The sequence below is a fragment of the Wyeomyia smithii genome, chromosome 1 (genome assembly GCF_029784165.1).
Source record: "Wyeomyia smithii strain HCP4-BCI-WySm-NY-G18 chromosome 1, ASM2978416v1, whole genome shotgun sequence".
Classification (NCBI taxonomy): Eukaryota; Metazoa; Arthropoda; class Insecta; order Diptera; family Culicidae; genus Wyeomyia; species Wyeomyia smithii.
This window is the reverse complement of record NC_073694.1, coordinates 189,903,826-189,928,540: the sequence shown is the minus strand read 5'-3', so window position 1 is coordinate 189,928,540 and position 24,715 is coordinate 189,903,826. Positions and strand designations below refer to the sequence as shown.

General features: G+C 36.6%; 1 protein-coding gene across 3 annotated transcripts in view; it reads right to left on the bottom strand.

Moving 5' to 3' along the window:
- Positions 1 to 430: 430 nt before the first annotated feature.
- Positions 431 to 24,715, bottom strand: part of LOC129718361 (limbic system-associated membrane protein) — a 966,807-nt gene continuing 942,522 nt past the window's right edge. For all 3 annotated transcript variants that reach the window (XM_055669073.1, XM_055669074.1, XM_055669075.1), the window contains 3 exons: positions 8,473 to 8,653; positions 8,203 to 8,376; positions 431 to 8,135 (listed from right to left, as the gene is read on the bottom strand). In XM_055669073.1, the coding sequence (XP_055525048.1) occupies positions 7,935 to 8,135; positions 8,203 to 8,376; positions 8,473 to 8,653 (556 nt within the window). In that variant the 3' untranslated portion in view covers positions 431 to 7,934. The remainder of the gene's footprint in view (positions 8,136 to 8,202; positions 8,377 to 8,472; positions 8,654 to 24,715) is intronic.

Genomic DNA, 24,715 nt, shown 5'->3' with positions numbered 1-24,715 from the left:
TTCTGTATATTTTTACTAGAGTGATTCACCACTCCTGTTTCACGGAGCTGTGGCATAAGCAGGGTTGCCATTGCCAATAATATTTTGAATAAACTGGAAAAAACTGAATCCTCAATACATCCCTGCTGTAAGAATTTAATAAGACTAAGCTTATTTATGCGCTTGAAATTTTGCTTCAGATGGGGTTTCTTTGAATGTCATTGAAACGAGTGCTAGTTTTACACATGAGGCGTCGTACACAAATTACGTAACGCTAAAAACCTAGATTTCAGACCCCTCCCCCCTATGTAACGATAAGTAACGTTCGATATGACTCCCCCGCCTAAAATTGCGTAACGATGGACAACCTGCCCCCCACCAAATTTGCAATTTTGAGCAAACATCACAGTTACGTAACGATCTCAACTACCCCTCTCCCCCCCCCCCCTTCATGCGTTACGTAATTTGTGTACGACGCCTAAAGATTATACCCTACAGATATGACAAGGCTCCATCAATCTAATCACTTAACATGTAGTTTTCTTGCTCCAGGTCACAATTCAACTTCGAGCCCGAGTCAGCGCTATTCGATTACAAATTTTACCGACTTTAAAAAAGATTGCTTTATCCATTATTGGTCACTTTTCTTCTACATTGCTTTTAATGATTTTTTTAACTCTATGTCATGTCATGTTGCTATCAATTTAGCTGAATTTCGTGCGAGAGGAAAATCAATGAAAACTTTATTTACTCCATCTTAAAGAACTTTTGAAGACGCATCAAGTTACAATGGGAGCTGATAAAAATTCTGGATAAAACTGGTAAAAATATACAAAAACTGGATTGTGGTTTGTGGTCCAACTGCATGACTGGATCACTCGAAAAAAACTGCAATAATCCAGTTCAAACTGGAACATTGGCTCTTCCGGGCGTTAGTAGTGAGTATGTTATTTTTTCTGCGAGCAGCTGAAACACAACACAAAACAGAAGAAAAAAGCTTGATGTAAAAAATTGTTATACGCAACACTCATGTTGGCCAAGATGTAAGCGGTGAATTTTTTTTTCCTGTATGGGCTTCTTCACTGCGACCAGAATCGTAGATCTATTGTGAGATATGCCTGGGTGTCTGCTGTATCCCGCACTTCTGTTAATAGCAATACCTCTATTGAGAAGTGGCATGCTTATTATTATTGTTCTTCAGTGCTTGTGTGTATTTAATGTGCTACTCTTCCTTACACGCTTACTGTTCTACTATACCGATACTCGTTCCTCTTGCCAAATATCACCAATTATAATTCTCTGGAGAAGTTTCGTCGTGCGTCCTTCTGGCCAGCTTTATTGATAAGAGGGACTTATTTTTTTGTTAAGAGGAAGTCAGGCAAAGGTATTTGTAGATTTCAGCGTAAAAGAAGGGTAATTGGTGGGGAGCCTGAGAATAAACCCATGCTTAAGTCCTTTTTGACATCGGATGGCCTGATTCTACAAAGATTCGAACCCATGACTATCCGCTTGACAAAGCGGCCTCTGTAACCTTGCGGCTACGCAGCTCCCCGGTGAATACTCACTCTACTCTTTCCACATATTGCGGAGAACAACAACAAATGTGTTCGGGTATGTTTGCAGAGATCATATTAATTTATTCTCAGAAGCATTTTTGTCAACTGTAAGATGAATAATAGTGTTCTATGTTTCTATCCTCAATACTACATTTTATTGCAACGTGTGGTAAAATTAACAAGAATAAATTATTTTATTGACGACAACCTATTATGCTGGGTCTTGAAAGCTCCGATAGAATACAATACATGCAATTGTTCACCCGGTCGCGTTGTATTAGAGTGCTACGCTAGATATAATTATTCCGCGCTCAAGGTCACACGCCTTTGTGTAACTGTGTCGCTTCGCAGCTGCTCAGAAGATTTATGTTTCAAGTGCTTTGTGTTCCAGTGGACGAACGCTTTACACAAAACAGAAAAAGAAAAACGGTACGTAGTTCTTGTCACTTGTACAGGTGTGCTTGAGTGCGATGAATGTAAATCTTTCAATTTCCGAGCCTGACCCTTCTACCTCTTCTCCGATATTAACTCCTCAGTTCCCTCTCGTATCAGGCTTCACCCAGACGAATCGTCGAGCCTCCTGACTATTTATTCCCGGCCACTGCCATGACCGAAATTCTAAGGGTCAAACCGAACAAGCTCCATGTCGTGGTCAACGACCTGAATCAGGCCAACAATCTAGCTCGTTCTGAGCTCTTTACTTGGCGGTATCGTCCAGCGCGAGACGTGGAGATCGACTCTTTGAAGGCGGTTTAGGTTGTTTTAAGAATTCCGACTTTCCTGATGTAAAGATACTGGACTGCGAGCAATTGCACACAAGTCCCTTATGTACATTTGTGTGTAAATTTTCTCAGGAACATCATGAAATTATCAAATTTCAGATGAAAAACAATCATTAGCCAAAAAATGCTAGTTTGGCTAATGTCCACGGTCCATACAATTTTTTTTAGAATTTATATGGGCAGTTGTCCACGGAGGGGGAGGTGGGGGAGGGTCAAAATCGTTAAAAATCTGTCCACTTGGTATGTGGATGGCCCCATTGTTTACAGCGGATTTCCTTCAATCTAGTAGCAAAGGATTAGGACATCATCTATGCAACTGCCCAAATGCAAAAAAAAATAAATTTTATTACTGCGAACTATTTAACTATTGAAATTGTTCAAGCCTTATTAAAACGCAGATTTAGATCTCTGATTGGTCGCTTAATGCTTAACATGGTAAACAGAAAATTATATCGCTCTTTGTGCTTCAAAAAAACCTACTTCTGTTTAAACTAACCTATTTACTATAGATGGTGAGAAGGACGGTCCCAACTAGGTAGAGAAATTCAATCAGCATCATATCCGATTTTATCGGGCGTTCAAAAAATGAGACAGATCAAAACCTTTCTGTAAAGAAGTAAAAAGCAAAGCCTTGGTGTTACATTCTAATTCCGTACTCGGCCTTCTGTTTATTATACACATACTTCGCACTGACCGACTGACTGACTGACACTAACAGTCTCTCCCGAGCCGAGTCTCGAACCTACAACGACTGGCTTGTTAGGCCAAGTCAAGGTGGAAAGTTTACAATAGACCACTTTCAAGACGAAGATGTGCCCGTAAGCACTGTTTGCCGGATCCTGGCATCTGGTCGAGCGAAAGACCGATAGTGGCTGTTCGGCAAAGATCATGACGAAAAAGAAAAAGGAATCTTTTAAAACTGACTTGCTATCAACCAGAAGCTGAACTAGGTGAAGTGCTTGCAGAAGATACTGGTTCCGTTCTTGGAGGAGCACCTTTCAGATACCGTACTTACCTAGGGAACGGAACCCGATCAAATTACCCAGTGTCTTCCGATCGAGAAGACCAACATTGCCAGCATTCATGCTTCTTTTCTGATGAATTAGCGAATGATACTGAATTGCGTTAAAAAAAATTTACTGTAGCACTTCTAATTCTAATTTTCTATTGTACCCTCGAAAATTGAATAATTTCCCTTTTCAAAATATCATAACTTTTTTTACCTGATTTCTCCATGATCAGTTTGGTTGCATTGTTAAGGTAATCTTTAATAGTTTTTATAAAAAAAAATAGATTTAAAAAATGAGGTTTTTTAGATAATTAGTTTTAATTTTTCTTTTAACTTTTTTTTTAATAATTTTTTTTTCAGAGTGCATATTTTTCCCGGAAAGACAGAACTATTATCTACAACTTTGTTGAAGACATTCATCGATCAAACGCACCGTTTTGGCCCTAAAATATTTGTAATAATCAATACCTTTCCAAAATAGAATTTTTCAATAGCTTCTCAAAAATGAGTCGTGTTCCAAAAAATAAACCAATAGCAAAAAATGGCATCTTTTGCCTATAGAAACGTCTATGTAATGTTTTAGCCAAATCAAAAATGACAATTAAAAGAAAATACATATTAAAACGCAACAGCGTAATCAAATGTTACATAGCTGAAAGAGCACTGACTTTTTTGCTATCTACTTTCATCTGACCAGAGCAAAAAAAAAAAACGCTTGTCGTTCCAAGACCCAACACTATACGACTCAAATTGTTGCCTATGTGAGTGCTCATCAGCCGGTCATTTTTCGCTGGTTGCCAACGTAGAGTTAAAATCATTGCGTCTTGCATTGACCGAAACTGAGAGAAGACAAAACCTAACAAAAGGGAGGAGCTAGTTATAAAACAGATGCGGGCTCTCAAAGCATTACCATGGGCTTTGAGTTTCTGCTCAAACAAATCATTTTACTTTTGGATCGTGCGTTCGTCGGAAATAATTCCGCAGCAGTGGCACCGGTGGCGGTAGCGGAATTTTTTCCGGTGAAGCTCTGCTATGCTTTGACTACAACACAAGCTTTCTGGATCTTGGCAATCATAACATATCTAGGTTTTAATATTAAAAAAGATTTCTGCTGTGTTCTCAGAGTGCCGTAATACTCACAGTCGCGGGTAGAACAGACATAATATAGGACTTTAAATTGATGCACAAATTGTTCTTTTCAGAACAACCAAACAAATGAGTTAAAGCTTAAACTGTTTTCTCTACTGGCTTTGCGCTAGCATTTTAGCTTGCACCAACTGTGGAAATTTCTTAGGTAGTTCAATGTCATCCTTGCGGTCGTTGCTTGTATACAACCCTTCTATTATTTTTTCAAATGGGAAAAAAAACATATCAGGCAGCGCTGTCACTTGAAATTACTATTTTTTGGGTTAAAAATAATGTAGTCATACCTCGATATGAGGCAACTTTATTTGTATTTTCGTTACGTTATATCGAAGCAAAAAAAATTTTTTTAATTCACGCAAGAACGTTAATGGTTACTCGAAGATGCGCGAAAACCTTTTTTTCCCATAACATATCAGTGTTTTTCAACCCTTCTTATGCCCATTTAGAAATATTCTCAAAAGCAAAAAAAATTTTTTTTTCAGTTGATACAAGAGGCTACTCAAAGATGCGTGAAAACCTATTACCCAGCACCTATCAGTGTTTTTAAACCATTTTTATGCCCATTTAGGACAATTTTCAACAAGCAAAAAAAAAGTTTTGTAATTGATGCAAGACTGTTGATGGTTACTCAAAAAGGTACGTAAACCTATTTCCCATCACCTATCAGTATTTTTAAACCTTTTTTATGCCCATTTAGAGAAAATTCTAACCAGCAAAAAAAATTTTTTTTTTCAATTGATGCAAGACTGTGAATTGTTACTGAAGGGTGCGTGAAAACCTATTTTCCATTACCTATTAGTATTTCTGAGCCTATCTTATGCCCATTTAGGATAATTTTCGCATTGGTTTCATTGGTTTCAGAACTTACTACAAACATTTTTTTGAAGCAATTCATACCCCAAAACCAGTTGCTGTGTCATTTATTTTCAATTTCAATACATTTTAAAAAGTTACGTTATATCGAGGTTGCCTTATATCGAGGTATGACTGTATTAGTTTATTTCTGGAAATTATTTGCAGCCATATTTAAAAGAAAATAAGGGTTTTTGACGAGAAATGAAACTTTTATCAACTAAGCGGTGGGTTCAACGGAGCGAGGAGCAATCGGCACCAAAATATCGCGGTGAAACATGTGTTTTCTTCAGCATTCTAATTTTTTTTTTAATTTACCGACGTTTCCAGTGTCTGAAGTGTCCTTCTTCAAGGGTGTGAATGAAAATAATGAAATTAAAAAGTCAAAATTCACTGGAAGGTTTTGGCATCGCTCTTCGCGCGTCTGTTAACAACTGCAGCAGGTCTGACGGGTTTAAATATCGCAGTTTTGCGATGGTTGTTTGTGAATATTTTAATTCACATAATTTGTCACTGGCGCTCGCTGCATCAGCTTTATCACTCTCTTATGCGCAGGCTGGTATTATGTGCGGTTTCAGCTTCATTCATGGTCACAGAGTTTGTGCTTTCCCGGGTTTCCACAGTCCTATTGACTTATCGTTGGGCATAGGAATCTGGCCTATATTTAGGCAAAACAAAAGTAAAATCGGGATGAAGCTGTGCTGTTTTTAACGTTATAACGGGTGATTAATGTCGTTAACCTACGGCGTTCACTGGGGTGCATTTTTTATATATTGTATAAAGATCGAATTGAGCTTGCAGAAACGCTTTACGTTACATAAAATGACAACAATGCGACCCTAAAGAATTGAGATCGAATGCAATTTGACATTTGCTTCTCACAAACATTCCACACAAGTATTAGTTCACAGTCGATCGGTTACATTTACACATGTACAGGTTCCGTTTTTTTTCTTGTTTTCTCCAGCGAACGCAAGGGGTTGTGCTTGTGGTTGTACTACAAAGCGAACGGGAATGATGCAAAAATGCCTTTCTGCTTACCACTGTGGCTTTGTAGTGGTGAAAATTTTTGGCGACGTTATTTCGTTTTTCTTCTCTTACCTTATTTGAAGGCGACAGCGTAAAAACTTTTGTACAAAAATATATACGTTTGAGGAATAGTCGATTAGCTGATACGCCCCAACCGGGTCGGGACGAAAACTAGCATTAACATGGACAACACCCAGCTGAGCTGATTTGCATCTTATTATATGACTAAGCTAATGTGTGTGTGGGTTTTTTTGCTTACTTGGTGTACGAGTATGAATATCCTATATCAGTATCGTGTGTCGGCGCTGGCGAATTGTATGTTTGAGCACAACAGAATTGGAAAAGAAAACTTCGTTACGAGCGATGGCAGGGTTAAGCAGAACGATTCGTACCTTTTCAGCTATGTTTGTTCTATCAATGGAACTTCGGCTTTTGTCCCATGAAGGTAAATTAACAAAGGTGGTGAGCAACCGTAAAGGTCAGAAAAAATGCCAAATTAAAACATTCGCAATACGGAGGTGCCATTATCGTTTTTACTACCAGGACGGTGATTCGTTTCATAAATTTGACTCAAAAAACATAAAAGCTACTTTTCGATGTTTGCTTTTTAAGAAACATTCCCTCAATTTTTGTGGAACATTCCCTCAATTTCTGCTAGGTTAAAAGGATATATAAGATAAGATTTGTGTTTCAGCTATTCAACGACACATTAGTTATTACATTCCGTACAGTTGTGTGAAAGTTATTAGCATTTGAAAACAGCTCCTCTCGTTAATACATGCTCATCTCAGATTGCGAAGACGTAGTTCTACGTCAAGAAAAAAATAATTTGCGGTCTGTAGGTTCAATTCGCAACTGGCTCCTCAGATTATGAACGATCGAGTTAAGTGGTACCATCAAGTCAAGTAACCTAAAACTGCTGACTTTTACGTAAATTTCGGCAAATCATTTTTAATATACTTTTTCGGAGGTGGCTTATTTTTAATGACAGTCAGTAGATTCGTGCTTTTTGCTGAACTCGCAGAAACTTAGCATAATGTGTGCTTCATACAGGAAAAAAAATAACGCAGCATATGACATTTGATACCGACTACGATGAATCAGGTTCGAATAGTTACACTTTTCCCCACATCCTGAAAAAAAAAAAATACAATATCTCGTATGCGGAGTGTGAGTTGTGTTGTTGTATTTTAAAGATTTCCAGATGAAAACTGATAATAACATGTAATATCATTTGTATATACCATTTGCGTTTTTTTCCACGTTTCATTGGAAATGTAGTCTTGATTTTTCTAGAATTGCATATTACGAACTTGTGTGTACACCATAACTAGACGAACTATGAAAGATAGGGTATGGCTAGAGCAAAATAGCATTTTCTCTGATAAGGGGTCTTAAAAAACCTCCGCCAGTGGAAATAAAAACTCATTGTTTCTTTAAAAGGGGACAGGAATTACAATATACAGAGAGAGAGAGAGAGAGAGAGACAGAGATAGATAAAGTGGTGCAATGACTGAGGGTGGGTATTACTACATTTCTGCTATTTTGTGTTGTTGTATCTTAACCTCTCGTGAAATAACCTTAAAGATTTCGTTGCAGATTGTTGCTCACTAGCAGCCGGCAGACGATGAGTGCCAGCATCAGATATCTTACATTGCTGTCCGTTTGAATTCGATGCAATGTGGCGGCACTGCTCCTGGATGTGGAACTGGCCACCTGCATCTCCTCCGAGTGGATGTCGGACGATATTCTCTGAGTGTAAAACTGGAAGATGTCGCTGACCTGGGACGGTAGAAAATGTCGGTTGAGCGGCTATCGTTCTTCTAGTCGTCCGACGTTTGAGACTTACCTCGTTCCATCCGTAGCGGTTCTTCGCTTGCACAATGGATTCATACACCGAACTGGGAAGCAATCCACGTAAAGTGAATGCCATAACATGTGTTAGCGGTTCTGAGATCGGCCTTGGAGAAGGCGTCAAGATGACATCATGCCATCGGCCTGGTTGTTGGAATGTTTCGTTCATCTGCGAATGAAGTAAGAGTTCAATACCGAAGCTCATTGACATAAACTTTGATGCTGTCACAATATATGCTTGTCAAAGTAAGTGTTTATTACTCACCATCAGCTTCCGGTAGAGCAGACGGACCTCGAGCAGCGGTGGATAGCTTTCCACCTTCCACGTCAGATTGTAGCTATCGGGTGAGCGGCTCCAGGGTGGTGACACAAATTCGGCTGGCCCCGGTCGACCGGACACCTCCATATACTTTTTCGAGCGTCCAAGTGTATTGTCCGCAACGCAGCTGCAATAAGAGAGTGATTTAATTTAATTTTCCGACCGACGCGCGGCACGAGCTGCAATAGCAATGCTTTTTTAACCAGAGTATACTAATTTCAATATCGATTTATGCAGCTGGCACAAAAACGTCGAAAAACCGAAAATACAAAATGCGAAAAAAATTCAACTGTCGAATCAACATTGTCATTCAAAACAAGAATAAATGAAATACACTATTGAGTGTGCACTTCGGAAATGGGATAGGGCATGAGTATGAACGAAATTTCGAATTTTCATAAAACATACGGTTCGGGTCCTACACTGAACCAAGTTGCCAGGCCGTAAGTGAATGATTCATCATTCAGAATTATCAGATTATGCAAACATCGATAATCATATGAAATATTCGAGTGAAAGATAATTAATGTTAAATGACATGATTCATCATGTGAATTGTGGAAGAAAAGAATTCGTTAAGCGAAGAAATAACTTTCATATTTTGAAGGATGCTAACCGACATTCAAAGCAAATGAATTCAAGAACAGATGTGAGTGAAAATCATCCACGAGAGCCCCATAGCGAAAATCATGCAATACCTGATTTCATTTACTTTGATGTTGGAATTATTTTCCTATAGCTCGGAAATTGACAACCGGGAACTTATAATTTGAGTTGCGAGCGTTGCGGTTGCACTTTTTCACTCGGCTTTGGTTTAGGTTACAATATTATTTTTTAATTTCGATTCTACTGATAAATAAAAGTGGTTTCACCCGTGAATAGTTTGAAATAGAGAAAAGCAAATAAGTGTGTGATTTAGTTAATGGTAAATAAACCTAAAGCATTGTTTTTTTTATTTGGTGTTGCCTTCTGTCAGGCATTTGGCTGAGGTCCATAAATAGCATTGATTTATTTTCAACGACACATTTTGAAGCAAGAATACCGACGGCTTACAAAATAGTCCTTGCTCCAATCAGTTTCGGTAAGTTCCTTTGACTACCTTGATTACACAGTCTGTTGGGCTCACTAAACAAAACTGCAATCAGTGCGTCTTGAACTGTCCTACAGATCAGACGTTTTTTCGGTTGCTTGTGGTCTTTGACTGCCTATAGCTTCAAAGTTTGTGTTTTGTCAGTGTGTCTTTTGAAGACTACCTGAAAGTTATTTCCCATCAGTCTTTCTCAAGACTACCTACTTGTGAATTTAACATTTGTTTTAACTTTTTTCGTATCACCTGAAATGGCTGGACGGAAAAAGAAACCTCGCATCGCTGCGGGGAGGAAAAGAGAGGCATCTCTTTCTGACACATCGAGTGTCTGTAGTGACAATCCTTTTGATATTTTGCCTGAGCAAGAAGCTGGTGAAATGGAAGTTACCAATAATGAAACTATACAAAATATAAAATCTTTAAAAAAGGAGAAAGTTCCACCTATTGTGGTAACTATTTCTTCTGAATTTAATATATTCAAAAAGGAACTTTCAACGTTTGTTTCTGACGTTAAAGTTACCTATCAAATTGGCCGTAGAGGTGAATGCCGCTTATTAGCCGACTCAGTAAAGGGTCGTGATCGTCTTGTTCAGTATTTAACTGAAAAAATGTACAAATTTTTTACATATGACACCAAGAACGCCAAGCCGTTCAAGGTTGTCTTGAAAGGTCTCACCAACGATCAAACCGTTGATGAGATCAAACTTACTTTAACAGAATTACTTGGCATAGCCCCTACCCAAGTAATTCTAATGAAACAAAAATCACGAGGCGAAAACAGTCAGAGAACTGGAATTTCCCTTGTTAATTATTTAATTCATTTTAACCGCAATGAGGTTAACAACCTAAAATTTTTTGAAAAAGCACATGCTTTGTATAATGTGCGTGTAAAGTGGGAAATTTATAGGAAGTATGGCGGAGGTGAAAAGCATATCACCCAATGCCGTACTTGCCAACGTTATGGCCATGGTTCCAAATTCTGTAACATGGAACAAAAATGTCTTAATTGTGGAGACTCTTCTCACAAAAAGGACACATGTCCTGTGAAAGAGAGTAAAAATTTTCGCTGTGCGAATTGTAACGGCAACCATATGTCAAATTTTTATCAATGCCCAGTCCGTTTAGCAATTGTTAAGGCAAGGCAAGTTAAACAAAATTCAATTTCTCAATTAAAACCAACTTCAAAACAAAATTCTCCAAGCGTACCAGTGACGCATAGTTTACCTACTCCTTTGCATACCCGTTTAACATATGCACAGGTTACAGGTAGTTCGAACATTGTGTTGGCCAAGTGTTGGTAGTTCGAAAATGACCGTTAATATGGGTAAGCAAAACACGCTAGAAAATAATTGTACACCTATAACTCCAGCTAATATTGCTGCCGAAAATATTTTTTCTAATGTCAACTGCCTGGGGCAGTTTGGGAATTGAAGTTCAACTTGGGATTTTATTTATTGCCGCAGCATATTTACCATTTCAATGCACACGCGAGCTCAAAAATTATTTTAAAGGTGATTTACAAAAACTCACCAGAAATCGTTCGAAATTTTTCATAATCGGCGATTTTAACGCTAAACATCGTTCATGGAATAATTCTCAAAGTAATTCCAATGGCAAAATTTTATTCAATGATTGTTCTTCAGAATACTATTCTATTTTGTCTCCGAATAGTCCTGCATGCTTTTCTTCTGTAAGAAACCCTTCAACAATTGATTTGGTGCTAACAGATCAAAGTCATGTATGTAGTGTTTTGATCACACATGCTGATTTTGATTCTGACCATCTTTCAATAACTTTTTCTTTATCACATGAATCAGGTTTAAACCCTATGAGCTCTGTTTTTAATTATAACAAGGCTAATTGGGAAAGATACAAAACTCATATTGAGAGAAATTTCAATAATGAGCTTGATTTGCAAAACGAAGTGAATATTGATTCCGCTTTGGAAGCATTAAAATGTGCAATTGTTGATGCCAGGAATTATTCTGTTCCAAAGGCTCAAATGAAATTTGATTCACCAATAATTGACGAAAATCTTCAACTTCTAATTCGTTTGAAAAATGTCCGCAGACGTCAATATCAACGTTCTCGTGACCCTGTTTTTAAAGCTATTTATAAAGATTTACAGAAAGAGACTCAACATAGATTTACTCTTCTGAGAAATCAAAATTTTGAGACTAAAGTTGAAAAATTGAAACCATATTCAAAACCATTTTGGAAGCAGTCGAAGATTCTTAAGAAACCTTCAAAGCCTATTCCAGTTTTAAAAGATGGTGAACGTTTTCTTGTATCCAATGAACGAAAGGCTCAAAGACTTGCTCAGCAGTTTGAGAGTGTTCATAACTCAAATTTGAATTTTGTGAGTCCAATTGAAAATGAAGTCACACGTCAATTTGATTTAATTTCTTCCCAGATTTTTTTACCTGCAGAAATAATTGAAACTAACTTGAATGAGATTAAATCAATTATCAAAAATTTCAAAAATATGAAAGCACCTGGTGACGATGGAATCTTTAATATACTAATCAAACATCTCCCTGAGAGCACAATGGAATTTTTAGTGAAAATTTTCAATTGCTGCTTCAAAATTGCATATTTTCCCAAATTATGGAAAAATGCAAAAATTACTCCAATTTTAAAACTGGATAAGAACCCAGCTGAAGTTTCAAGTTATCGACCAATCAGTTTGCTTTCTTCAATAAGTAAACTGTTTGAGAGAATTATTCTTAACAAAATGATGTCACACATCAACGAAAATTCAATTTTTGCAAATGAACAGTTTGGATTTCGCCATGGGCATTCCACAACTCATCAATTGCTCAGAGTTACTAATATGATACGAGCTAACAAATCTGAAGGTTATTCCACTGGAGCTGCTCTTTTAGACATAGGAAAAGCATTCGACAGTGTTTGGCATAAAGGTTTGATTGCGAAATTGCAAACTTTTAATTTTCCAATTTTCCTAATTAAAATTTTAAAAAATTATCTTACTGATCGAACTCTGCAGGTTGTCTATCAGAATTCAAAATCTGATAGATTTCCTGTCAGAACAGGTGTGCCTCAAGGTTCAGTCTTGGGTCCAGTCCTGTACAACATATTCACTTCAGATCTTCCTGATTTGCCTCCAGGATGCACAAAGTCATTGTTCTGCGATGACACAAGCATTTCCGTAAAAGGATAAAGTCTTCGTGTCATATGCAGTCGATTGCAGAAAAGTTTAGATATTTTTTCTTCCTACTTGCAAAAGTGGAAAATCTCTCCCAATGCTTCTAAAACTCAAATGATAATTTTTCCGCATAAGCCTAGGGCTTCTTTCCTCAAGCCAAACAATAATCACGTTGTCAAGATGAATGGGGTTATTTCAAGTTGGTCCGACAAGGTTAAGTACTTGGGACTAATTTATGATAAAAAACTTATTTTCAAAGAGCACATTAAGAGTATACAAGCCAAGTGCATCAAATATACGAGATGTTTATATCCTCTCATTAACAGGAATTCTAAACTTTGTTTAAAGAACAAACTTTTGATTTACAAACAAATTTTTAGACCAGCAATGCTTTATGCTGTACCGATCTGGTCAAGTTGCTGTTCAACAAGGAAGAAAACGCTCCAAAGGAATTAGAATAAAATTCTGAAAATGATTTTGAAGCGTCCTCCTTGGTTTGGTACACTCGAATTACATAGACTTACTGGTGTTGAACCATTAGAAGCTATGTCAAATAAAATTATTAACAATTTTCGACAAAAATCGTTGCAATCCTCAATTGCTACGATAAGCTCTCTTTATAGCCAATAAGTTAGCAATTAAGTTAGTTGTAAGTTTACTTCCCCTTTTCTGACAAGTAGGTTTAAATCCCTACGAATGATAAGTCCTAACTGCGAAAGCAAACAAATCCTAACAATTAAAATTTCAAATTTCTAACAGTGTTGAGAAGTCACTATTTGTGATTGGACACACATACTCATTATTTACTATAATTTATCATAAATACTTAAGCTACTGACAAATCCCCCCTTAAAAAAAAAAAAAAAAAATTCACGGTGCACAGATCAAAACTGCAGCTGGTATTTTGCACCAATACAGCCAAAGTTGTGAGCCGGGTACAGAACGTATCGACACAACGCACAATCTAGTTGGCCTTTAGCGCGAATAATACACTCTTTTGTTTGGCTATTCGTACACACGGACCGGATTGTAATAGAACGACCACTTTGCACGTCCGTTTCTGTCGAGTGTTCGACGCGGAATGATAGCTTGGTACTGTTTCTTCCTATAAATCTACAACTTCTAAAATTAAAACTTTTAAGCCACGCAGTTATACAGGGTACTACAGATAGTTTTCATTATTTTTAGGAACCAGTTCCAGCAGTACATTCACAAAGATCTGGAACGGTTTTTGAGAGCTATGAGTTTGTTCAATCGTTACGGGATAATGATCGCATGGCACTGAATTTTCTGCTTGATCTCTACAAACGTCGTAAAATAACACGAAAGGATATTCTCGATGTTCAATCTAGAGTCAGGGACTTGAATAGTCATCTTGAAGGCCTCATCAGTTCAGTAATATCGTTTCAAACTAACGACCCACTAACGCGTTTTGTTACTTTTTTTTCTATCTATGTGTATTTTTACTGATATCTCTCTACAAAAATTGTCTGCTATGTTTGATTTTATTGATACAGCGCACAAATTCTCTAAGTTTCAGAATCAGATCTTTTTGAACAGCCAAGGGTTTTTATCATTAAGAACATCATCAATTTAATCTTAATGGATATAGAACTTCAAATCAAAAAATTTCTCGAAACCGAAGATGTATCAATACATATAATTACCAATATCAACGAACTAATGCAAATATGAAATTGTTAAAACCACTCAGTCCATAACACTAAAACACAAAGTATTGTTTGGGAAACTTCGTAGCAGTAAGTCAAAAATTTATAGCAGAATTATATCAAATAATAGAATTGCTCAAATATTACGCATATGCGTCTAGATGGAAAGTTGACTGTTTAAACAATTATTATAAGGCGTTTGAAATAGGAAAAAAGCTAGATGAATTTTATGTCATTGTTATGAATATTTTAGATGGAGCACCTTTTACTATAGAGCAAATTGATAAAAAGTAATGTTTCGCAGGAAATTGTATTAATCTTTTGATTGAATAGGAAGCAGAAAACAAAAATTCAAAAATTTTTATATTCACATGGTTGATAATTCACAATAAAGGGGATTTGAAGTAAAATATGTCCGTTTTATTTCGATGTGATCGAAATCCTGAAACTGTAAGATATAATTTCTCTCTTCAACCTGTTCCAACTCCAAATAGCAGTGTGTTATCGTTTAAATATAAATTGTATAATCACTTAAGAACAACATGATGAGTCTGTTACTATTTCAATGAAAAACATACAGTTTGCTAATTTTTTCTTCCTTCGAATGAATGATGATCATCCTGTCTCAGAATTGTTTACATACAGTAATGCTATGTTTATATGACTTAACTCGCGGATGATATTCATCCTGGAGCTAAAACAAAATCCGTATAGGGCTTCAATGAAGCAATAATCATACACTTATGTGCGGCCGATTTGGTTCAGTGAATGTGACACATATCGGCTGCTGACAGAATGTCAGCGTGGTATCGATTTTTATCAGTGGCGTTTCCCTTGTGTGATAGGATTGGAACAATGTTTAGTGGGTTGATTTGGATGCTTCTATTTTTTATGTACGAATGATATTTTCTTAATTCTAAACAAACTAAAAGTAAGAATTATTCCGACTCTTTTTAGAAAGTTGGAATTAAAAAAAATCTAACATGAGTAGATGAGTACTTTAGGCTATTCTTACACTAATGTCAATTATAACACAATTTACATGGAAAACAATATACTACGCTTTGTTATAACTTTCAGGATCCATATAGTATCACAATTTCAGTTTCGCACTAGTCGTTGAAGTTGGCAACATACTTTCAGATTCTAGTGAAACGATGTGAGTTTGATTATTCAATAAATTTTGTATACTAATAGGACAACAGGGGTTAACAAGGCCAATTCATTGTCGTGCACACCAGGGTTGAAATTTTTCAGTGCATGAAGGTAAAAAATAGCCCCATAATGATTAGTGATTCTTTCTACCAACACAAAAAAATATTTCACTTTCATGCAATGTTCATTCTCTCATCCTTCGTTTATTTTTAGTATTCATGAAGGAAAAAATCATCCGTTAGTAGCTGTGAAAACGGTGTCGTTTGATTTTCACCGTTTCAAATATTCTGCAAATTATTTAGTCTGCGTTTTGTTGCGTGAACTGTAATTTTGTAAATTTGGTTTGTGTAGTGTACAGTGGTAATACGTGAATAGTGCACATGAAATATTTCATCAGAGTATGATAGTTTGTGACAAGGATTAAAATTCAGTGTATTCGGAAAAGTGTTGCGTTTATTAGATGTAAAAGTTAAAGAAAATTGGTTGTTTCCGGAGAATTTAGTTATTGAAATGTTCTTCATAAGCACAAGTACGTGCTTCAACTCTTTGAAAATTTTCATTAAAAAAACTTGTGTTGTTTTTTTCTGTTCATTTTGAAGTCGCATACACCGAACAAGCAAAAAACCCTCCAACCTCTAAACTGTTAGCGGAGTCTGAAATACCGTCTACTGATGGACGTATTTCATTCAAAATGATCGTTGAAAGCATATATAACTTTTTTGGTTTATCCGATGCTCTTAAAAGTATGATTTCGGTTTGGCTTCCAACAATTTGCATGTTGCACCTAAAAGCCCCTACTCGCGTTCGTATTCTTCAATGTCTACATCAGACAACAGAAGTGACGAATCGACAGCAAGGATCATTCAATGCAATGAAATCTAGCGGAACAAAATTATTAGCGCTCTCAGGGTTTGACCAATCGGATTCCGATCTTCCGCAAAGTTTTCTGGCATAGTTATTACTTTATTTTGGATATTTGAATTAGTTCGGAATTTTGCCGCGAAGGTGGCGTTGCGACGCCCACATTTTGTCCTTACACGCTAGAGCTTGGCGGTTTTCGACAAAGTTGTAGATCTCTAAATTCTATGAAACTTTACAGAATATACAAAATTTTCAACTCTTCAAATTTCAGAGATCTACGAGTTTTGATGAGTTCACTCGAATTACGAACTTCAACTTGACGTTCAGTTAAGTTCGCGATTTGGCCGCAGAGATGGCACTACAACACCAACTCTCTATTCTTACACGCTAGAGTTCTGCAACTTTCGACATAGTTTTAGATCAGAAAATTTTACTTCGTAAAAGAAACAAAATTTCTGTCTCTTAAATTTTTTTTCGAAAATTTTCAAGTTTTTAATGAATTTGTTTGAGTTTCACGTTTTTTGTAATAGTTTCGTGATTCGAAACATTAAAATCACCAACACACCTTTGCGATTTGTAAAGTGTTCAGCGATTTTCCTCCTGGTTTGGGCCTCATGTAAAGGACTAGTGGACCCGTTAATCCGTCTGGGTAAAGTCTGGGACGATTAAAGCAGGGACTAAGGGGGAGTGAGCAGGATTAACAGGGTCGGATGGGTTCAGAGACGGGGAATCGAGGGCTAAGGGATCCACATCCATTGCGCTAGGCACTAGCAGCACTTCCAGCAGGGTCCGATTGTTCGAAGCCGTTACTGCCACTCAGCAGCGTCAATACAGCCCACCGCAGTGCGCGGGGTACGGAATCACTCACGAAGCGAAACAACACACTTGTCAGTTGGCCTTGAACCCGGATTATCTATTTACTACACACCGTAAGATAAGATCTGCATTTTCGTCGATTTTGAGTTATGGCCATCAGCGGATAGAATCACCAACGCTTCTCAAAATAAATGTGAAAAACAACTAAAGGGCATTCCATACGAAGTGACCACCAAAAAGCACAAATTTGGAGACGACGATCACAGATTTTGCTCAAAGTTGGAAGAATTATTCATCTACTATCACTTTGGAAAAATCTCAATTTTGGTGTCAATTGGAATACCCCCCGCTCTGTGGGACCCCCCTGTTTATTGCGAAGTCACGCATTTTTTGTTCAAAATCTCGTTTTTCTTTTTCTTACAATTCATAGACGTAAGATGTCCGAAAAATACTGCTAGATGATTTTTGAAGAAAATAATCCAAGGAATCCAGAAAAAATATAAGTTTTGACAGAAAATGTTGCCAGATAAATTATTTTTGTATTTGAAAAGTAAATTTACATTTTTCGGCAAATGCAGCCATTTTTATTCTAGTTTTGATAATTTCACCGTATTCTATGGAAAATTTCACATAAGAAACAACTATCATCCCGAGGTAATATGATCCAATCTCGAGATATAACATTTTTACGAAAAAAGTTGTAAACTTCGTAATTAATTTATTTTATAATTTAAAGATGTAAGACACCAGAAAAACAGTAATAGGTGAATTTCGAAGAAAATAAACGGAATCCAGAAAAAATATTATTTTTGACCGGAAGTGTTGCCAGATAGATTATTTTTGTATTTTAAAATGAAATTTGCATTTTTCGGCAAATACAGCTAATTTTATTTTTAATTTGATGATTTCATCGTTTTTCTTGGAAAACTTTACGTAAGAAACACCTATCACCTCGTGGTAATATTACAACTTTTTTCGTAAAAATGTTATATCTCGAGAGTGGCTCAAATTACCTCGGGATGATAGTTGTTTCTTATGTGAAATTTTCCAAGGAACACGATGAAATTATCAAATTTAAAATCAAAATTCAAAATAAAATCATAAATTTGAAATGGCTGCATTTGCCGAAAAATGTAAATTTTGTTTTCGAATAAAAATTAATTTATCTGCCAACACTTCCTGTCAAAACTTACATTTTTCCTTGGTTTATTTTCTTCAAAAATCATCTATCAGTATCTTTCGGACATCTTACGTCTATGAATTGTAAGAAAAAGAAAGAAGAGATTTTTTAAAAAAATTGCGTGACTTTGCAATAAAGAGGGGGGTCCCACATATCGGAGGGTATTCCAATCGACACCAAAATTGGGATTTTTCCAAAGTGATAGTAGATGAATAATTCTCCCAACTTTGAGCAAAATCTGTGATGGTCGTGACCAAGTGGCATGTACACTTCTATGGAATGACCCATAGTTTGTTCTGTAAAATTTTTCAAAAAATATCAGGTCAGTTTGTCCCATCTAAAAAATAAACGCATACCAGTTCCATAATGGATATTGTAGAAAATAACGTTTGTATTCAAAGCTTGAGTGCCTTTCTCCACAACACTTTTATTTTTTTGTTAACTTTAAGTAAAACTAAACAAAAAATAAGTTAAAAGTGATCAAAAATAGCCAGCCCTTACAAACACGCAGAGAATCCTGAGTAAGAATCCCCAGGATACCGATTAACACAGTGACGGAATCGTGAAAGGAATCGCAAACACGATCCGGAGGATTCCCACTCTCGATTCTTATTCAAGAATATTTGAGAATTTTTTTTTCAGGAATCCTTTTCAAGGACGCTTACGAATCCAATGTGAGGAATCCTAGAGAATCTATGCGAATCGTATGTGTTCGTCCTGGAGATCAAACCGAGACAATCTTCAACCAGAGCTATCACGTAACAAGCACGTATCACATCTAACGAGGACATTTTGCACAAGATTAAACAATATTTTCGCACTTTCAAAATGCTTTACTTCCAGGAAAACAAACAATTTTGATAACTGTGACCAATAAAAAACTAGTTCATTCTCCATGGTCATGAAGACTGGGACTAATAGTGGATTATTTTGCATGCTGTAGTACAAAATAATCGCATATCAGTCCCACTTTAATTTATTCCATTGTAATTGTGAAGAATTATCTTTTTATGGAACAAAAGTATCAAAAACATTGAAATCCATCAATCTGAGAAGAAAACATATCAATATTGGAAGCGGAACCTATTTTATTGAATTAAACAATTCAATTCATCAAACGCTGTTTTCTCCGTTCGATGATTTCACAGATGGTACTGATATGCGTTTCATGGCAGTGCAGCCGGTAGCTTCGCAGCAATACAGCCACACCGCAGTGTGCCGGAATCACTTCATTTAGCGACACAAAACACTATAGCCGATTGGCCTCTTCTCTTTTGTTCGATTTTTCGTACACACAGACCGAACTTTGCACGTACGTTTCTGTCGAGTTTTCGACGCGGATTGCGAGTTTGTACTGATTCTCTCCTTTCTTCGTGTGTGATTGTATAGGGTGACCATACAATACCGCAGTATTCCAGTATTGATCTTACAAAGACTATATACCGTTTCGACTTCGAACACTTCAGTATAAAAATCACATTATTTTAGGTAGTGTAAGCAGAGGTATGATTACTGTATACCACTTCGTTCCTCGGAATGTCTTTTACCCAGTGATGTATAACTATTTACTGTAGGGCTACTTCCAGGCAACAAGCAGGCGTTGAAAAAAGTGACAGTTAATGTTGAGACGTATAGATCATTTCACACTAACACATACGCGACTTCTGAAGGGGCATACATTCCGCCAAAACATCTAACATAAAAGGTAAACATTAACGGAAAAAAGTATTTCTACGGTTGTTTTTACTACTTTTCATTGTTTATCTTACACAAGAAGTAGGTAAAATGATTCTATGTATGCTAAAATAATGGATTTATGTGACGGAGAGAAAAAAATGCAACATTCTTTGACGGTGCCTAAAACTTGTGCGGTGGTTGCTTACAGTTTTCGTGGGGATCGTGATGGATGCCGATTCAGTTGATTTCCGGCAAATCACCACAGAACGTAAGAGAGAATACGTTTATCGACTTTACGACAACATAGGTGGTTGCCCGTGCTGAAACGGGATGATTTAAAACCTAATAACTTGAAGCACATTGTAGTTTGCCATCTTCATTTTATTGGAGGTAAAGTTAGAATAGTTTCATATTTTACTAAAGACAGATGCTACATGTTACAGGAAAAAGTGGCAACCTCATGAGTATAAATCATCCAGATTGGGTGCCCAACCGAAAGCTGGGATACCCCCGGAAGATTCCTCCGAATGCTGTAGATAGAAAACGCGTGTAAAACTAAGGAATGAACAAAAAACAAAACGGCAGCCATCCGAACCTGTCAATTCGCCCATTGGTGAAGAATCTAACGAATCTAACATCGATACAAGACTGTTCGTCTGCAACGTAATCTACTCGTGACCAACTTTTCAAAGCAAATAACGTTGCTGCAACGTGGGAACATGCTTCTCCTAAACCCGCCATACAATTGCAGTGTGCAGATAAGACAGTCCCGATAGAATCTGTCGAAATCCAACACGCAACTGGTGTCAAGTTGAACTTCTGGGAATGCTTAGCCTGAAAGAGCACTTCAAAACTGAGTACGAGTTATGTGGGCATCAAACATTAAATATAGTACCCTCGCGAAAACGACACTAAGGCTGCCGTCTCTACGAGTTTTGATCCCATGAACTGCATCCATTCTGCTTGAAACATTTTGTATGCTTCAAGACTTTCAAAGGCTTTAAAGCATTTCCGTGTGTATTTACTCTCACTATGAATGAGGTATTCGACAATATTAAATTTTTCTGTTGTAACTGGTAGGGGTCAAATCCGCCGCAAAACTTTGTATTTTCTCCTGATACCGAGACTTAACACTGTAACAAATAAACAGAGAACATATTCTATCATGCCATTCTTTTGACAGAGAACATATTTTATCATTTTATTTTATAGTTCCGATTAACAACGAAAAATAAAACTTACTCAGCATATTCTACATTCATTTTCGCCTGGCTGTCAAATTTTGTGTGCCCCGCAGACCACTAATACACATACACTTTGGCTAAAGCTGTATTGCCTATCTATCTCTTAGTGATTACGTTGAAGTGTTCGGAATTTGAATCATAGCCAAATTCTGAATTCTCGTTAATTTCATAAACAAAACATGTTTGAATATATATAAATAGCACTTAATTGCAATAAGAATAAAATAACCAACATGTTGAACCTTTGAGATCGAAGAAAAATTTAATTTTTCGTTGATTTTTTAGTGTAAGGAGTTACATTATAGCTTAAGTGTTCGAAATTTGATGCAGTGCGGTATAATCACAGACTAACAGATGTAACACTGGAACCTAGCTCTATCGCCACAAAAAACGTTCATTTCAAATTTTCAATCGAATAACAGTCATCGCGAGAAAACGTCGTTTGAGGTGCTGTCAAGCAACCTCATACATATTTTGTGGTTCCCCATTTGACACATGCAGTAACGCTGGCGCTGATGTCGAAATACATGACGCAGCGCGAACACGACAGCAGATGGTGCTAGTGTTACTAACGTAAAGTACTGGAATCATCCAAACGATGATTTTATTGAAAATTTGTTCGACGTGTTATGTTGCTTTAAGTTTCAAGAAAAAATAGCAAAAAAATAATCTGAGTGCTTTTAAATGCATAATACAAAAAAGTATTGAAATTTCTGTCAAATTTTCAAACTGAATTCACCTAAATTTCTCCATATATAGAGTCAAATGTGCCCTTCGAATTGAGACCAAGAGATATTTTTTATCTTTACCTCAAAAAGAATGAAAAAAAAAATTGAAAAACGCATTTTTTTATGAGAAACAATAATAACTTTGAGTAGAATTGAGATATTCGCGTCAGCATTGCTAATCGTTCCTCTTAAAAAGCCGAAAAAGTTGCTCAAAGACTGTTTTAAGATGAAATTTGAAATGAAAAAGTATTTTTCTATAGGATGGAGCTCTGGTGCGTTGGGAGGTTTCATGTCCTTTTGTACCACCATAGTTCACGGCATACCACCTTCATGACCTTTTTCCGCCAAATCCGACCAAAGCAGGACGGGACAACTGTGTTGCTTGAGGAAAGGTAAAAGACGTTTTTTCCAGGCACATAAATTTTCTGTTTTGCGAAGCTTTTGGCGATGAAAATGTTGCTCTTCCGACCTCAGCAAACATCGACAGCTGATTGTGTTCGAAAATCTCTGCCACTTTTCCTCTTCCAGTTGTCGTATAATATTTCTGTCCAGGTTTGAAGTCTGCCTTGACGTAAGTTTCATCATCCTGTACCACGCAATCAAACTTCGTCAGCATCTTTGCTTATAGTCACGATTTGGAGTCACCACTTCTTTGTAAGTCGACAGTCCGGATTGGTTTTTAGTTCGAATCACAGTTGTAGACGACACTCCCAGCTTGCGAGGGACATCTCGGTCGGAAGGATTTGGATTCCACTTGTAACTGCTGATCACTCTTTTCGTCGTTTTATCGGCCTTTGGATTTCGATTTCCTCCCCTGTCTTATTGGCAGCCGAGAAGGGTTCTCCAAACACTTTTAATTACGTTGGTGTCGGTTGATTTGCCCACATTCAAAAATTTTGCTTAAGCGAGTAGTTCGCCATTTTTATAACTGAAGAGTAGATGTCAAAACGAAACTTAAGGCTGATACTATACACAAACACATCTTGAAAATAATGGGTGTTTAAATTGGGTGGGTAAATTGAAGTTGCCCAAATTTTTTACTGTAGAACCCTTTGGCAATTATCATGTGAGCTAGTCGAAACTAACGAACTAGTTTAATGTTTTTGTAAACAGAAACTTCATAGTTTCAAAAATCAACTTTGGTCTAAGGACAATCATCTGATCACCACCCATATGTAGGTAGAGTCCCAGTTTCGATATTGAAAGCTACCTATATTTCTTTATTGGCGATTGGATTATTTCAAAAAAAGAAGATCCATGATCTACCTCCGGAAGAGGTAAAATTGTAACCAAAATTATTTAAATAATATTACATTCGATGTGCTCCTATTTGTATAGTGTTCTATTGTATTTTCACTGGTTTGACCTTTAATATCAATGACAACATCATTCTAGTTTTTCTCGCATCACCGCGATTATCGAAAATATATTTGATGAAAGGCGCCTTGATTTCATTAATTGGAGTTGGGATAAAAACAAGAGCTTCGATAAGGTGTAAACAAATTCACCATCTCGTTTCCAACAAGCTCGAGCTTCTCAAACTACACGCAAAATTTTGAATTGTTATTCCAAAAGCCATACCGAAAAATTCTCATTTTGGTAACAAATTTGTTACTTGAAAAGCAAATGCAATTATCTTCAGTCAAACAACAACAATACTGTTGAATCTTTTGTATATGTTATAAGTTGTTTTCATCTCCAATTCGTCCAAACTGAGTAGAGAAAAAGCTGTGACAAGAGCTGCCAGGTACATATATTATTTTTCTCCATTACTAGGTATGCACATTAAGATGGTTTCAAGTTCTTCATATGCTTTTTGAAATCATATCAACAGATTCGAAGTTCCGCACATATCGAATTTTTCACTTCTTTAGATTTAGATTTAGAATAATACTTCAAACGCAATTGTTTCATTTATTTTTTCTTGGCCAAAGTGCCCATCGGATAAATCATATTAATAAATAATATTATATGGACAGTAACAGAGATTGTTCTGTATAGAATGTACGAATAATATTCTGAGTAAAATATATTTTATTTTTTGAAATATTTTTTTTTCAATTCAAAAATTTTAAAATTAATCAGAACGATTGGAATAATTTCCCACATTTTATCTTTGATTAAATATTTCTAGTTCTTGAGCAACACGAATAATTGGATAAACACGAAAAAGTTGAAATGCTTTTGAAGTGCAATCCATAGGACTAATAAAAAAGGATTACCGACTCGCCTGCAGCAATTACTCACAAAATTCTTTCCCGCATCCTGTATCGCAGACTTTTTTGTAGATGCACACTTCGAGAAGAGTATTCTACAGTGTATCAAAAGTACGCCTTGCACCAAATCCCATCTGGTTGTAGAATGCAATGCGACGTATGATTCAGTAAAGCGCGAACTCTTGCTAGAACATATTTCACACACGAAACTCGCGCTGTATGGGGCGCTAAGTCACCCGGTGTTCAAAGCCATGAATGTTGGCCGATGAAGAAGACCAACAGACAAACACTGGAAGTCATCGAGCGTTGGATTCTGTGTTTAATATTTGACAGAAAATTAAAAAAATCGAGTAATATTAAACGTGGATGATAAGTGGAGTTAAATTGTT